General features: G+C 32.9%; 1 protein-coding gene across 1 annotated transcript; it reads left to right on the top strand.

The window, feature by feature from the left end:
* The first annotated feature begins 363 nt into the window (after positions 1-363).
* On the top strand, positions 364-11,009 carry LOC140431940 (uncharacterized). Its single transcript, XM_072519810.1, has 3 exons — positions 364-602; positions 658-783; positions 9,919-11,009. The coding sequence occupies exons 1-3, from the start codon at positions 458-460 to the stop codon at positions 10,692-10,694; spliced, it is 1,047 nt and encodes a 348-aa protein (XP_072375911.1). The 5' UTR covers positions 364-457; the 3' UTR covers positions 10,695-11,009.
* The last annotated feature ends 3,565 nt before the right edge of the window (positions 11,010-14,574 follow it).

Below are 14,574 nucleotides of genomic sequence, written 5' to 3' on the forward strand. Positions count from 1 at the left end.
CCCGAACCCAAGCCGCAATTGCGTCCGTACTACATGCGGCTACAAGGCATGGCATAATGTGGATGCGCCTTAATAGTTGCCAAATTGCAAGAGATGTTTAGCAGATTTCAATTTTATGACTATTTTCTTATAATTTTGGGATGAAATTATTGGTTTTGTTAATGTATTAGTTAGTTACTGGAACTTGTTCAAATCGTCACTACATTTAAATTGTATGAATTTGTGTGTTTGGTAAACAAAATTTCAATTTAAAATAAAATAATGCATAAAATTAATCAACAATAATATCGCATGCTCTTTCCTCATTTATAAAACGACATGGCAACACTGCCAAATACAAAACTTTCATTCATTTGTAGCAAACTTCACCACACTTTATATATACTTTTGCCAATATATTTTACAAATATATTTTTTGAATAATTTCTAATATTTTTATTCAGTTTATTTGTTAGCTATGGAATTTAAAGTTGAAGTTGAAACGAAGGAAGAGTTGGTCGAATATAAGGAAAGATATATAGGGAGTCAGTTGTACACTTCAACAGATGATATTGGAATTGGAGGTTTGAAGAATGAACCAGAAGATACATCAGGGTCATCAGGTAAGACAAGAAATAAAAATTAGTGAACTTGATGTACTTAATTGGTGTTTATTAGCAATGGAAGTAAAACTTGAAATTAAGGAAGAAGTTGCTCAAGATGACCAAGAATATGTAGAGAGTCAGCTATTTACATCCATAGATCTTAGAGAATTAAAAAGTGAAATAGATGAAGATAACTCAGGTGAGAGAATATCAATTGATTTTGTTTCAATTAGTAATTAATGCATGGTTCTCATACTTTTGCTTATATCCTCGGTTCCCAGTCTCATGTCGCACATCCCGTTCTAAACAGTAGCAACTCAAAATATTGAAATTTTACAAGAGAGCAAAAACAAAATATTTCTTTTTTTCAAACTCAAATAAAACCTGAAACAAAGAGAAATTTAAAAAAATAACAAACTTAATGTACATAGTAATTCTTTTTCAAGAATATATTATTTAGAATAACATCAGTATTTTTCCTTTTGAGCTAATACATCTTCTAAATTCAAGCACAGTCACATTTGAGGAACTAATTTCCTTTTTCATCAGATGTGTTATACTTTAGGCATAAGCTACATTGATCCTTCTTCAGAACAGAAAACAAAATATTAAATTCGGAATTAAAAATGTCTGAGTACTTGTGATAATTAACTGATGGTTTTGCCTCAAACTCACATTCCCATTGATAATCTCTATGTAGCTGCACTATAGTTGTACCACCATCAATAAAGTCTTTACTCGGCTGAGCCTTAAGATGGTGGCTTTCGGCTCATGGTATTGATTGAATATCCTCTCTAACGCCATTTTTTGAATGGAAATAACACCTGAAATAGAAGTTTTATCTCCAACTATTGTTGGTTGGTTTCAACAGCTGTTGGTTTCTTTTGACTGTGGACTTAATCCATTAGCCGAACTATAAGTATTGTATTGTCATTTATATAGAGCATAGTTACTCTTGAAAAAATTTTCACACTCTAATTTTTTTAATACTTTGGTAAGATTTCGTCCATATTTTTGGAAAGAAAATCACGCTTTTTGTTAATGTCAACTAGATTGTAATACTGGTTAAAAATTTATAATCATTGTTCATTATTAATTTTCGTAGTGCACTGTAGGTAACATTTTTTGTTACATGCTTCTTTGATACTTTTTGTGGAAATAAGTTTCTTGAATTTTACACATGAGTATATTCCTTAATTTTGTTGGTTAGGCTTTTGTGGTAAGCTTAAGTGCAGTGTTCAGTGAATTTATACCTCTATAATTGTTGGCGTCTCCTTTATCTCCTTTCTTAAACATTGGTATCATTATATTGTTTCTCCATGCGTCTGGTATCTTGTAGTGCAATATTAGTTTTTGTATAAGTTTTGTCATCTCTAGGGTTATACTTTCTCCTCCGTGTTTTAGAAGCGTGTTGAACAACTTTATCAGATGAACAACAAGGATTCAAATCCGGAAAATCCTGCGTAGGCGCCGTATTTGTACTAAGACAAATCACAGAAAAGGCCATTGAGTACAATAAACCAGCATATCTACGTTTTATAGACCTGACAAAGGCTTTCAATCTCATACAAGTCGAAGATGTCTTACACCTACTGTGTAAAAGAAACATACCAATCAATATTATATAAACCATCGAAAACATCTACTTACATAATCAAATACAGGCAAAGATCAATGGATATCAGTACAATGCGGAGTCAGACAGGGTAACTTGTTAAGCCCACTTCTCTTTAATATAATAGTGGACAAAATAATACAAGCAGTACATAAGGTCATGGTTACAGCATGGGAAACAAAGAAATCCAAATATTATGTTATGCAGACGACGCCGCATTAATCGCCGAGACAGAAGACGAGCTCCAAAGATTAACACATATCTTCAATACAACAGCCAAGAAATACAATATGATAATATAAGCAGAAAAAACAAAATATATGACATATAAATACCCACTAAGATGTAAAATCGAAATTGATGGGAAAATAATAAAGCAGGAAGCAAGGTTTAGATATCTGGGAATAGATATAACTAGTTACGGAGATGTTGAAGAAAAAGTATGACAACAAAGCTTAAAAGCAAGTAAAGCGGCGGGATCTCTTAATGACACAATCTGGAACGAACATATTAGTAGAATGGCAGAGGATAGGATAGTATGAATAGCACGAGATAAGTCATCAAATGGACGAAGAAGTATTGGCAGACCAAGAAAAAGATGGTGCGATAATTTAAACAATTTATTAGGCCAATATTGAAGAAGAAACATGCTTTAAAGCCTACATACAAGAAGGAAGAAGAAGAAGAAGTATAGTCGTTATCTTCGTTTTTTAACTTGTTGGTCTTATTTTTAATCCACTCCTCTTCGTTATGCTTCATTTTCCTGTTTGTTTTTTTTTTTGAGTAGAACTAGTTTTTTCTCAGGTGCCTTTTCTACTAGTGTTTCTTCATCTAATGAACTCGAAGATAAAGAAGATGAGACACGGGAACTACTAGGTGAAACTGAAAAATTTAGGTCAATAAAACTGTCATCATCATCTTTACTAAGTCACTGAGTTCACTATTGATTCTGCCAGACATATTGTAGAGGTTTTTCTGAATGTTTCCCAAGTTCTATAAATTTCACACATACAATAGTGACACAATTCTCCTGTAGGGTTTAAAAAAGGTACTAATTATATTTATTTTTAATTTACATGATTCAGCATTGCTAGTATTTTTTAATTCAAAACAAGGAATAACTGCGATGGAGTAACTTCGTTCTCATTATCGTTATCAATTAACAATATCAGTATATTCTAATGGTTCAAAAATAACGTTATCAGTGCTTATTTCTGAGTTGGTGACTTCAAACCAGAAGCAGATTTTATTATCCTAACGATTCTCGAATTTTCAGACATTTTCTGAAACAAATACTTGCTATAATTATTTAAACACTGAGTACAACAATGGTATTAAAAAAAAGTACAGCTACCATTAAATAAATTAATACAACTTAGATGGTACATGTTTCTGAGAAAAGAATATTAAGTGAAAATAACACTGTCTGGGAATTTGAATGCCCTACAACATTCTGAACAATACTGTTTTAACTTAAAATAATACTCTTGTAGGAATATAGTTTCTTAACACTTACCTTATTTTTTAAACTTAAATAAAACAGTTTGATTTACAACACATTTTTCCGAATGAAATGTTAAAAACACATTGGTTAAACACTTTTTGAATTATTGCATTTTTCACAGGAAATTAGCTCACCTTCTTGTCACAAGTTGGAATGATACTGTTTGTACCGTACAATGAGCCATTGTAAAGGCCCGTTTTCACACTACGTCTTATTGTACGTTTTGTGGGTCATATAAAACTTACGACAAATTGTACGTTTTGTCCAGTGTATACACACTACGTTTTTCCTTCCGTTTTCTACCTCATTTCTAATTCAGAGTCTTGAGTTGTGTGAAGTTTGTTTAGTGATTTTTTTTATTATGGATGAAACACGGTTGCTTTCTTTTATTTTTTCAACCATAATGATACTATGACTGAGGAAAAAGGGGATGAGGAGGGAAAAGACAAGATGGTCAGGAAAGTGGGCTTCTAAAAAGAAGCCAGTATTCCCACGTCTCGTTACTAAAATAACTGAGAGGCGAATAAGACACCTCATGAGAAAAGCCATTACACCCCATGACAGACTCACAGCAACTCTCAGATATCTTACAACAGGACGCAGCGTCAAGGACTTGGAGTTCACAATCATAATATCCAAACCAGCGTTAAGCCAAATAATTCCTGAAACCTGTAATGCAATCTACTTGGTTTTAAAACATAACTACTTAAAAACTTTTATACAATTCAATAAATTCCCCGAGACAATCGTGGGTGCATTGCCGCAAATCTGACATTATTAGGCTTTTTTTGGGAAAAATGAAACGAACTGCAATGGAACTAGTCGTCAAATAAGTCAAGATCGGACGACTTGTCTGAACATGGTATTTTCACGTAACGTTTTATCCTATCAGTTCTCGCAAAACTATGCTTCTCCCATCATTTCTACGATCTGACCTTGGATTTCATTTCGATTCGACAAGACGTACGTTTTGCTGTTTACATGCCACGTTTTATTGTATAAGATTTGTCCTATCCAACAAAACGTACAATAAGACGTAGCGTGAAAACCGCTTTTAACATATCGTTTCCGCCCATTTACTGAAACATTTTTAAGGTTGAGATATCACTATTTTATGTGGAAAAAGATTATGCATAATGCATGTTGTTGATGAGATAAACACAAAAGTAAAATTTTTCTACTTCAAACACTTTTGATCGGGATGTGCGATGTAAATTTCTACCTTGGTTAAATTTTTACTTACTGTTACTGGCTGGAAATTACTATACAACTGACTGCTAATGCTCATCATCAATATTCGAGCCAAAAATATTCACACACTCACATGTTAACAAAGTAAAACTGCATCATTTAAAACAAAAGCTTATTTTTGAAATTTTATAGTCGTTTGTAGATTTACAAATGGGGTACTAGTTTAGCAAGAGGGTAGGACATCTATGAAACTGAAATTTATATCAATTAATTCTGTTTTACTTACTCATCACTATACTATTGGGTATTGGGTGCTCGAGATTCATTTTTATGTATTTTCCTTTTAAAATATGTCTTGTTTAAAAAAGCTGTTGCTACGAAACGACAAGAAATGACAGAGATCACAACCTTTCATATGCTCAGAAAGGGTAATTCAAGATAGTGTTGCCATAGTTATATAAAATATTCTTTATAAAAAAAAAATTAAGGTAAAAGCACCAATGCCCGACAGTGAACCAAAGGATGATACTTTCGAAAAAAAAACTCTTATAATAAGAATGTTTTTGTTCTTAAGCCAATAATATCTGTGGCAGACTCCTAGCGCCATCTGTGTCATGACCCAACATTACATTAACTTCCTGCTTAAAATGGCAAACTAGAGTCTGTTATTGTTTACACGTGACAAGGTAAAGACGTTTGTCGCCATGTTTGTTTCGGTTCTATTTTATTGTGAACACTATGATATACTATGAAGATTAGAATAATTTTTTTCTTTTCCTAATTAAATTTTTATAAAAAATTTAAGTGTCCAATATTGGTTCCAAAAATAGTCAGTATACCTAAAAGATGACATGCATGTCTACTGTTGGTGTTAACAAAATTCATTTCTAAGCTCAGGTGTGTACAATTACAACACTACTAACCTATAAAAAAATGCTGCAAAAATTTCACCCATTTTAAAGCGCTCCATCCAATAGTAGACAGGGTGTCAACTTGATTTGATGTCAACTAGTGGTTCTGTTGTTTATTAAGTTTTTGTCCTCAGGCTGTTTGTTCAAGATGCGCCTATAAAAGGGCAGATGTTCCGCTACACTGAAGCAGACTGGAAGCAGCTATTCTGGAATACAGGCGACTTCAACTTCAACTGCAGCAAATAATTTGGTGTGCCAAGAGTAACTCTTCTGAACAAAGTAAAGGGCAAAACACCAATCAAACGAAAAATGGGAAGAACGTGTTATCTTACAGAAGAAAATGAAGCTATGCGAACTGAAGAAATTGCGAACAATGGCAATAATTAAGGAATTTGAGACAGGACTAAAATTCTAAGACAAATGTATTGAAGCAGACACAATTTCACAGTTTACAGATTATGATGAATGAAGAGACGCCACTGAAGACCTCAGTTTATTTAAATTTTACAAAAACATCAGAGAACCTGCGGATTTAACTAACTTAAATAACCCAATGCCAGAACAAACCAGCATTTCCGAAATTATATCTCCATTGTCATACCATAACGAAGATCTTAATAATACATTAGAGGTCTTCACGACATCAATACAATGCTTATCTTCAACCCCTCAAACTCAACATATAACACCCAAAAAAAAGCAGCTCACAAAATCTTCAGAAAAGTCTGTGTATAAGTTCAGAGACACTGCTACAGACATCAACACAATCAACACTAGAAAGCCCATTAAAGAAATTATCTAACATGTTAATACCCAGTCCCCAAAACGGAAGAAAGAAAAAGTCCCCTCTGTCATATCGTCTCATGCATGCAAAACTACCATGAGAGCAAAAAGAAAAAGAATATTGAATCAGAAGAGAAAAAGAGACGAACTGAGGAAAGAGAAAAGAAGAAAAAAGAGACTGAAGAAGCACGAAAGCTTAAGACTATTGAAAAGTTAACAAAGAAGAACCAAAAGATTTTGAATGAAAAATCTAAGACTGATTATAGCTCAAGTACTGAAGAAGAATGGTTAGAGTCTGGAAATAGTATGGATGATATATCTGATGAATTTAATGATGATCATGATGATGAAGAAAATGAGTGTGTAGAGCGAGAGGACTACCAGAATACAAGTATTACTATTAAGCAGAGTGATTATGTAATTGTTAAGTTTCCTGGGAAGAAAACATTTCATAAATATGTTGGTATAGTCCAGAAACAATATTGAAGTTATGGCGATGAAAGCATGTGACCAGTCTAACCTTATTTAAAGAAAACGTTCAAGATGTTAGTATCATAAGTATTTCACAAATCAACGGTTCTTGATATACCAGAGATGATTATTATGGCTGATAGAATTAAATATAAATTTGCAAAAATGGCGAATGGATTTAGTGTCCGCAGTCATATAAACACAAACAAACAACAAAATTTGCAAAATCTTTAGATGTTGATGGGTAGTATATTAAAAGATATGGTACACTTTTAATTCGTTTTATTCAATGTTTATTTTATATTAAGGTATACTCATAGTCATATATGTTAACTATTAGTATTAATAGATAAGTGTCAACTAATGGTGATTTGATTTTTCGCTGTCATCTTTTGGTTAATAAGTATCAACTAATGGTGATTTCGAGTTTTTGATGTGTCATCTTTTGGTTACTTAGACAGATTTAAAAACACACGTTTTGATTTCATTCTTGTGGATTATGGGGATTTTGTCCCAAAATATTGTTTTGTATGAACCACTGTACTAGTATAAAATGTTATTAATTTTTAGTTCCTATAAAGTATTTTACTTCTTAAGAATGAATGTTGCATCTTCCTTATAGTGTCACCATTGGTGCCTTTACCTTAACAGATTTTTAATGAAATATTGTAACATTTAACTAATACTTTTAACAAAAAAATTCTGGGTTTAGGTTAGATTAGGTTTGACTTTTCGTTCTAAACTGTTTTAAACAAAAATTTTATGTTACAAAAATGACTGATTTACTATATAATTACCAAAAATTTGATACTTAATTGAATTTAGTTTTGTTAAACTAGATAGGCAACTGATCTGGATAACAAAGACCTTCGAGTAATCAAGAACATATACTACAACCAATCAGCAACCATTCGGGTGAAAGACTAACTAACAGAAGAAGTTGCAATAAAGATAGGAGTACGATAGGGCTACATACGCTCTCCCCTGTTATTTAACGTCTATACGAAGCCAGGCCTTAGAGCATATCGAAGAGGGTATTCTCATAAATGGTGAGCGCCTGAATGACATCAGATATGCAGACAACACCATCCTCTTTGCAGACAGTTTAGAAGGTTTACAGACACTAGTAACGTAATTGTGGAGAATCAGTCAAGAATACGGGCTTGATTTTAACATCAAGAAAACAAAGTACATGGTCATCAGTAAGAAGCATATTCCACCTAGTCAATTACTGGTAGATCAACAACAAATACTCCAAGTGCCCCGTTACTACTATTTAGGAACCACCATAAACGACCAATGGGACCACTCAGTTGAGATAAAACAAAGAATTGAAAAAGCCAGGTCAGCATTTGTCAGAATGAGCAAGATATTTAAGAGCCATGACCTACCCTTAAAAACGAAAATCCGTTTATTGAGATGCTACGTATTTACAGTGCTGCTCTATGGAGTTGAATCATGGACACTAACCGAGGCATCCATGAGAAAACTCGAGGTGTTTGAGATGTGGTGTTATAGACGAATACTGAGGATCTCCTGGGTGGACCGAATAACAAACATTGAGGTTCTACGTCGGATGGATAAAACATGTGAAATTATATCCACAGTGAAACAACGCAAGCTAGAATATCTTGGACATATAATGCGAAACGATCATAGATATAACCTGCTGCAACTTATATTATAGGGAAAGGTCTACGGAAAGAGAGGACCAGAAAGAAGAAGATAAAGAAGAAGAAGAATAATATCTTGGCTCCAGAACTTACGAAAATGGTTTTCCTTGACCACTTCAGGACTTTTTCGAGCTGCAGTCAATAAAGTTAGAATTGCAATGCTAGTAGCCAACATCTGTAACGGATAGGCATCGCAAGAAGAAGCTAGATAGGAGGTATTGCTTTAAGTAATCTGACTCATAGGAGATATTCAGTCCTATGATGTATAACCAAAGGTATTTTTAACGTTTTGCGTTAAGTTACAATAACTCTGGCAGATAACTATCTCGTTAAGTTTTAACGTAAATTCCGTGTGATGTACCGCTCATCCTTAAACGATGAGTTATTTCCCAGAAACTAAAAAGGAAGTAAATATTGTTTTGTCTAACAAAGAGAACCTTATGTAGAAATAGTACAAGTTAGAGCGAGTAAAAGAAGGGTGAGAAGTATACTGTATCGTGGAAGTATACCATCAAAGTAGGTCGAACAGTAAATAAAATTCCTGAACGATTATAAATGTAAAAACATTTTTATTCTTGTATCTCTCGATTTATTTTTAATTATTGTTTTAATTCTATTATTACCTACTAATCAATATTTTTCCTATATACTACCCTTTCCCAAAATCTTCAATATTTACCGAGATGGCTCAACGATCCAAAAAAAAAACCGTACGAGGACAGTACATTTTTTTTAACTACAAAGTTATCTCGTAACTTCACGTGCAACGTCGCGTTATAAAATGACAGTTGATACATCAGATAACTCAAGAAGCAAGAAAAGTAGTTCAGTTAAATATGATACATCACACCAATTCGACGATTATAACTTATATATACCTTTCTTTTGAATTTGTTGGAAATATGCAAAATAGTAAAGATAGATATAAATAAAATATATGATAATTCCGATATTGTGTGATGTGATCAGAGTAATTAATTGGATTCATGTGTATTAGAAAGATTAATTAAAAGTGGATTTATTACTAGTAAAATTATTATTACTAAATTAGTTCGAAATTGTACTCACGTCAATACATGGCATTTTATTAGTTTTAATTTTGTTTATTAGATCATTCATTCGTGTTAAGTTTTGTTACTTTTTGTTTTTCCATGTAGTTTCTGCATAAAAAAATTTTTAATTTTAGGTTTTTCCCAGAAGAAATTGTTGGAAATGGAAATTATGAAAACATTACCTGAACATTCATGCAATAAAGAACAAGAAATAAGTCCGAACTCTGGAGAAACAACATTAAACAATTCTATTTGTTTTAAATCTGACCCTCAACAAAATAATTCAAATAAACAGTTGGAAGTTCAGACTGAAAAACGAGTTTTCAAATGTGAAATTTGTTTTAAACAGTTTAGTATGTCACGTTATTTGAAACAACATATAATAACGCACAATGGAGGAAAACCTTACAAGTGCGAAATTTGTTTTAAGCAGTTTCCTCGACTAGGTGATATGACAAAGCATATACGATTACACACTGAAGAAAAACGTTACAAGTGTGAAATTTGTTTTAAGCAATTTTCCCAGAAATTTAATTTGGACAGGCATTTTAGAACTCATAGTGGAGAAAAACCTTACCAGTGTGAAATTTGTCTTAGCCAATTTAGAGAAAGTGGAACTGTGAAAAACCATATGAGAGTGCACACCGTAGAAAAACCTTACCAGTGTGAAATTTGTTTTAAGCAATTTAGTGAAACAGGAAGTTTCAAAAATCATTTAAGAGTGCACACTGGAGAAAAAGCTTACCAGTGTGAAATTTGTTTAAAGCAGTTTACTCGAGCTTATGATTTGAAAATTCATTTGAGAATGCACACTGGAGAAAAACAGCAATGTGAAATTTGTTTTAAGCAATTTAGTAAAGCGGGAAGTTTGAAAAACCATTTAAGAGTGCACACTAAAGGAAAACCTTAGCAGTTTGAAATTTGTTTTAAGCAATTTAGTGAAACGGGAAGTTTGAAAAGCATTTGAGGGTGCACATTGAAGAAAAATCTATCAAATGTGAAATTAATTTTAAACAATTTAGTCAATTGGAAAATTTGAAAAGGCATTCGACCATGCACACTAACAAACTTATTTACCAGTGTGACATTTGTTTTAAGCAGTATACTAACGCATCTAATTTAATAAACCATTTAATAGTGCACACTGAAAAAACCTTAAATTATAAACATATAAAATTTATTTTGATTGGTTTGTTAAAAAAATAAATAAACATATGAAATTGCACACTTATTGAACTTTATTATAACATAAACCAGTTTTTGAATATCCATAATGGATATTTTGATATACAGGGTGTTTCAAAAAGGTATGTCATAAATTAAATCACGCATTTCGGGTACAAAAATAAATTGATTGAATCCAACTTACCTTAGTATAAAAGTGTACACAAAAAAAAGTTACAGCCCTTTGAAGTTACAAAATAAAAATTGTTTTTTTTTTGCATTTGCATTGCATTTTGCATTGCATTTTGCAATGCAAAAATTTGTATTCTCTATATAAAAATGTCTATAACCTCTATAAATATGATATTACAATAAGTGTTCAAAATGACCCCAATTTTCATCAATACACATTCGGTATCGTTTTAATAAGGAAAACCTAATGCGCTGAAAAATCATATTTTTCAGGCGAAATTGATTTGCAGCTTCAATTATTCTAACCCCCAATTGTTTTTCGTCCTCTATTGTTACATAATACACTTTCTCTTTCATAAACCCCCAAAAGCAAAAGTCCATGGGGTTAAGACCTGGACTTCTGGGTGGCCAAGAAATAGGTGCATCACGACCCCTTTCAATCCACCGAGCAGGATACTTTCCCGGACTTCATTACTGTAATGCGGTGGAGCGCCATCTTGTAGAAACTACATATTGTGCTTTATTGTAATATTCACTTCTTCCAAATACTCTTTTAAATCGTTTGCCAAGAACTGCAAATAATTATCACCATTTAAATTGTTGGGAAGAAATACTGGGCCTATTAGATTGTTATCCACAAGTCCTGCCCAAACATTAACTTTGAAAGTCCTTTGGTGATGAGTCGTTTTTTTGGCGTGAGGATTTTCGTCGGCCCAAATGTGCTCGTTATGAGGGTTTGTTATTCCATTTCTACTGAAGGTAGCTTCGTCGGTAAACAAAATATTTCTAATAAAATTAACATTTTGAGTGTTTTCCATTAACAACCAATCGCAAAATCCAATCCTTTTAGGATAATCTTCAACCAATAACTCTTGAACCGTTGTTAAGTAATAGGGTTTAAGCAGCTGATCCTTCAAACGCCTCCAAACCCTTACGTGAGGAACATTTAGTTGAGCAGCTATTACCCTTGTACTTGTTCCAGGCACTTCTCCAATGATTTCTAAAATGTCTTCATCAGTTGCATCCATTATTGGACGACCACTATTGCCAGCCACTTGCGGTTGGAATGTACCCGTTTCCCGTAAACAACGATCAATGGTCAGAAATAATCGTCTATTTCCTTGACATTCACCTATGATATTCCCGATAGTTTATTGAAATCATAATTTAATCTGATCCAACTTAACCAAAGTTAAATGCATATTTGCCATTTCATGAAATGTCTAGGCCATTGTAATATCAAACTTTTTAATATTAATCTTATTCACACAATAAATGATAGCTTCAAATTATTGACTATTATTGATGGAACTGTTTGTAATTATTTTATCCGTAGAAACTAATTGTAATTTTATGGCCAACTAGGAAAAAACTAGTTTTTCGAAAAAGTGATAAGAGGCAAAAAAGTTTTAAAAATAATTTATTAAACCAACGATGCCATAAAATTCATTTGATTTGAACGTACTCAAAAGTTTGGCGGGATTTAGGGCTGCACACCCCCCTTAAAATTTTTTTGTGCGCTTAGATTTTGATGTTTCTTTTTTATGAAAAATGCTTTTAGAACAAGAAAGTAACGTGTTCATTTACTACTTGACATTAAAAAAATGTTTATATTATGTTTATATTACAAATAGTTTGGGAGATAATTCAAAAAACAATTTTTATTTTGTAACTTCAAAGGGCTGTAACTTTCTTTGTGTACACTTTTGTACTAAGTTAAGTTGGATTCAATCAATTTATTTTTGTCCCAGGAATGCGTGGTTTAATTTATGACATACCTTTTTGAAACACCCTGTATAGGTACATAATGTAATTTTATTTTACCTTGAAGATATTTTGTATAATTTAAAACATTTTGTAAGTCACAAAGTAATAGTACACTGCGCCATTGATAAATTTATTTTTACAAATATTAGAATTTATGACAATCTGTAATAACTCAAGCAGTTAATAAATTGAGCTAAAAATTAGTCTGACTTGATTGCTGATTCTAATGATGCGTAGTTGGAGAGAATCTGCTTAGATGGAATATTAGAAAGTACAAGTTGACAAATATAAACGTTTTTATTATAACGCCTGGTTACAATATGGACTACTCTACTTGTCGACTCGTTGACACACTTATGCACAGGTAGTGCCAACCTGTAACACTAAAATGATCCATATAGAATTGTAATACCGACACCCTTCTGCAATTCTCTTAATTTTTCTGCAATTAGCTTAAAACTATTACAACTCAACAACATCTAAAGGTTCCTAAAACAGGTAAATTTAGCTTTTGACAAGTACTTTGTAAAGATGCAGCTTGTTGGTGATCAGACTGTACATTATTTAAAGCAATGAATTCTTTTACAAACAAGCTATGTATAATAAAATGGTGTCTAACAATATTTTGTTCTTTTTGATTTCAATGTAGAAGCCGTCTTAATACGCGATTGGATATCTTCATACACAAGTATAATATACACTGCCGAGCATAAAATATGAGTCACCCCTTAATTTGAACTTATTTTAGAAATTATTTTTATTTAGCTATTCTCGCTTGTAACATAGTTTACTAATGGATTGTTTGACGTCTCTCGAGTGTGCAACGAGTATGGCGATGGTACAAAGATACCGGTCTGCTTACTCGAGGACCTGGTTTACGTCGCGTCGAGGCAGAATTACAACAGCTAGAGATGACCGTTTTGTCGTTTCTAGTGCTTTGAGAAACCTAATGTTCACGTAAGTTTCCGTTTGAAATCAAAAAGTGAGAAATGTAAGTGAATGGACAGTTAGGAGGCGACTTTGCTGCTGGTTTATCTTCTGGAACTAGACCGCCGCTTTCCCGTGAACACCGAATTGTCAGATTGAATTTTACACTAGAATACTTGGTTTGGAAAATACAGAATTGGAATCGGGCATTGTTTCCGTTGCTTCCCCTGCTTCAAGCTTGAAGCAAGGGAAAGATGCGAAGAAATTTAGACTCTGCAGTCAAAGTACGATAGTCACAATGTACATAGGAAAGTTAAAGAACTGACAGGGGCACTAAGACGAAGGCAGAAAGGAAATATAACTTATTTTGACGAAAACATCATCTTGGACAAACAGAGTAAAATAAGAACGTGGAAAGAACCAGGAGCCAAAAAATGCGAAGATTACCGCACTATATGCCTCATGAGTCATCTCCTAAAATTGTTCCTAAAGATAATTCATAAGAGAATCTACAAGCATTCATAAGAGAACAACCAAGATCTGAAAATAATTAGAAGTCTCTACTGGAATCAGACGGTAAATCTTAGAGTTGAAGGTGAACGCACTGACTTTGTGAAAATCATGCGTGGAGTGACTCAAGGCTGTATTTTGTCTCCTCTAATCTTCAATCTGTACTCTGAAAGAATATTTATCGAAGCTTTGCACGAAACTATAAAAGGTATTCTACTAAATGGTTACCG

This window comes from Diabrotica undecimpunctata, chromosome 1, assembly GCF_040954645.1.
Source record: "Diabrotica undecimpunctata isolate CICGRU chromosome 1, icDiaUnde3, whole genome shotgun sequence".
Taxonomy (NCBI): domain Eukaryota; kingdom Metazoa; phylum Arthropoda; class Insecta; order Coleoptera; family Chrysomelidae; genus Diabrotica; species Diabrotica undecimpunctata.

What these genes read in the sequence shown, in the direction of transcription:
- LOC140431940 (XM_072519810.1), top strand. Translation starts at nt 458, where the DNA reads ATGGAATTTAAAGTTGAAGTTGAAACGAAGGAAGAGTTGGTCGAATAT. An exon ending in AGATACATCAGGGTCATCAG is followed by an intron (nt 603 to 657) that starts GTAAGACAAGAA and finishes GGTGTTTATTAG; the next exon opens with CAATGGAAGTAAAACTTGAA. An exon ending in AATAGATGAAGATAACTCAG is followed by an intron (nt 784 to 9,918) that starts GTGAGAGAATAT and finishes TTTTAATTTTAG; the next exon opens with GTTTTTCCCAGAAGAAATTG.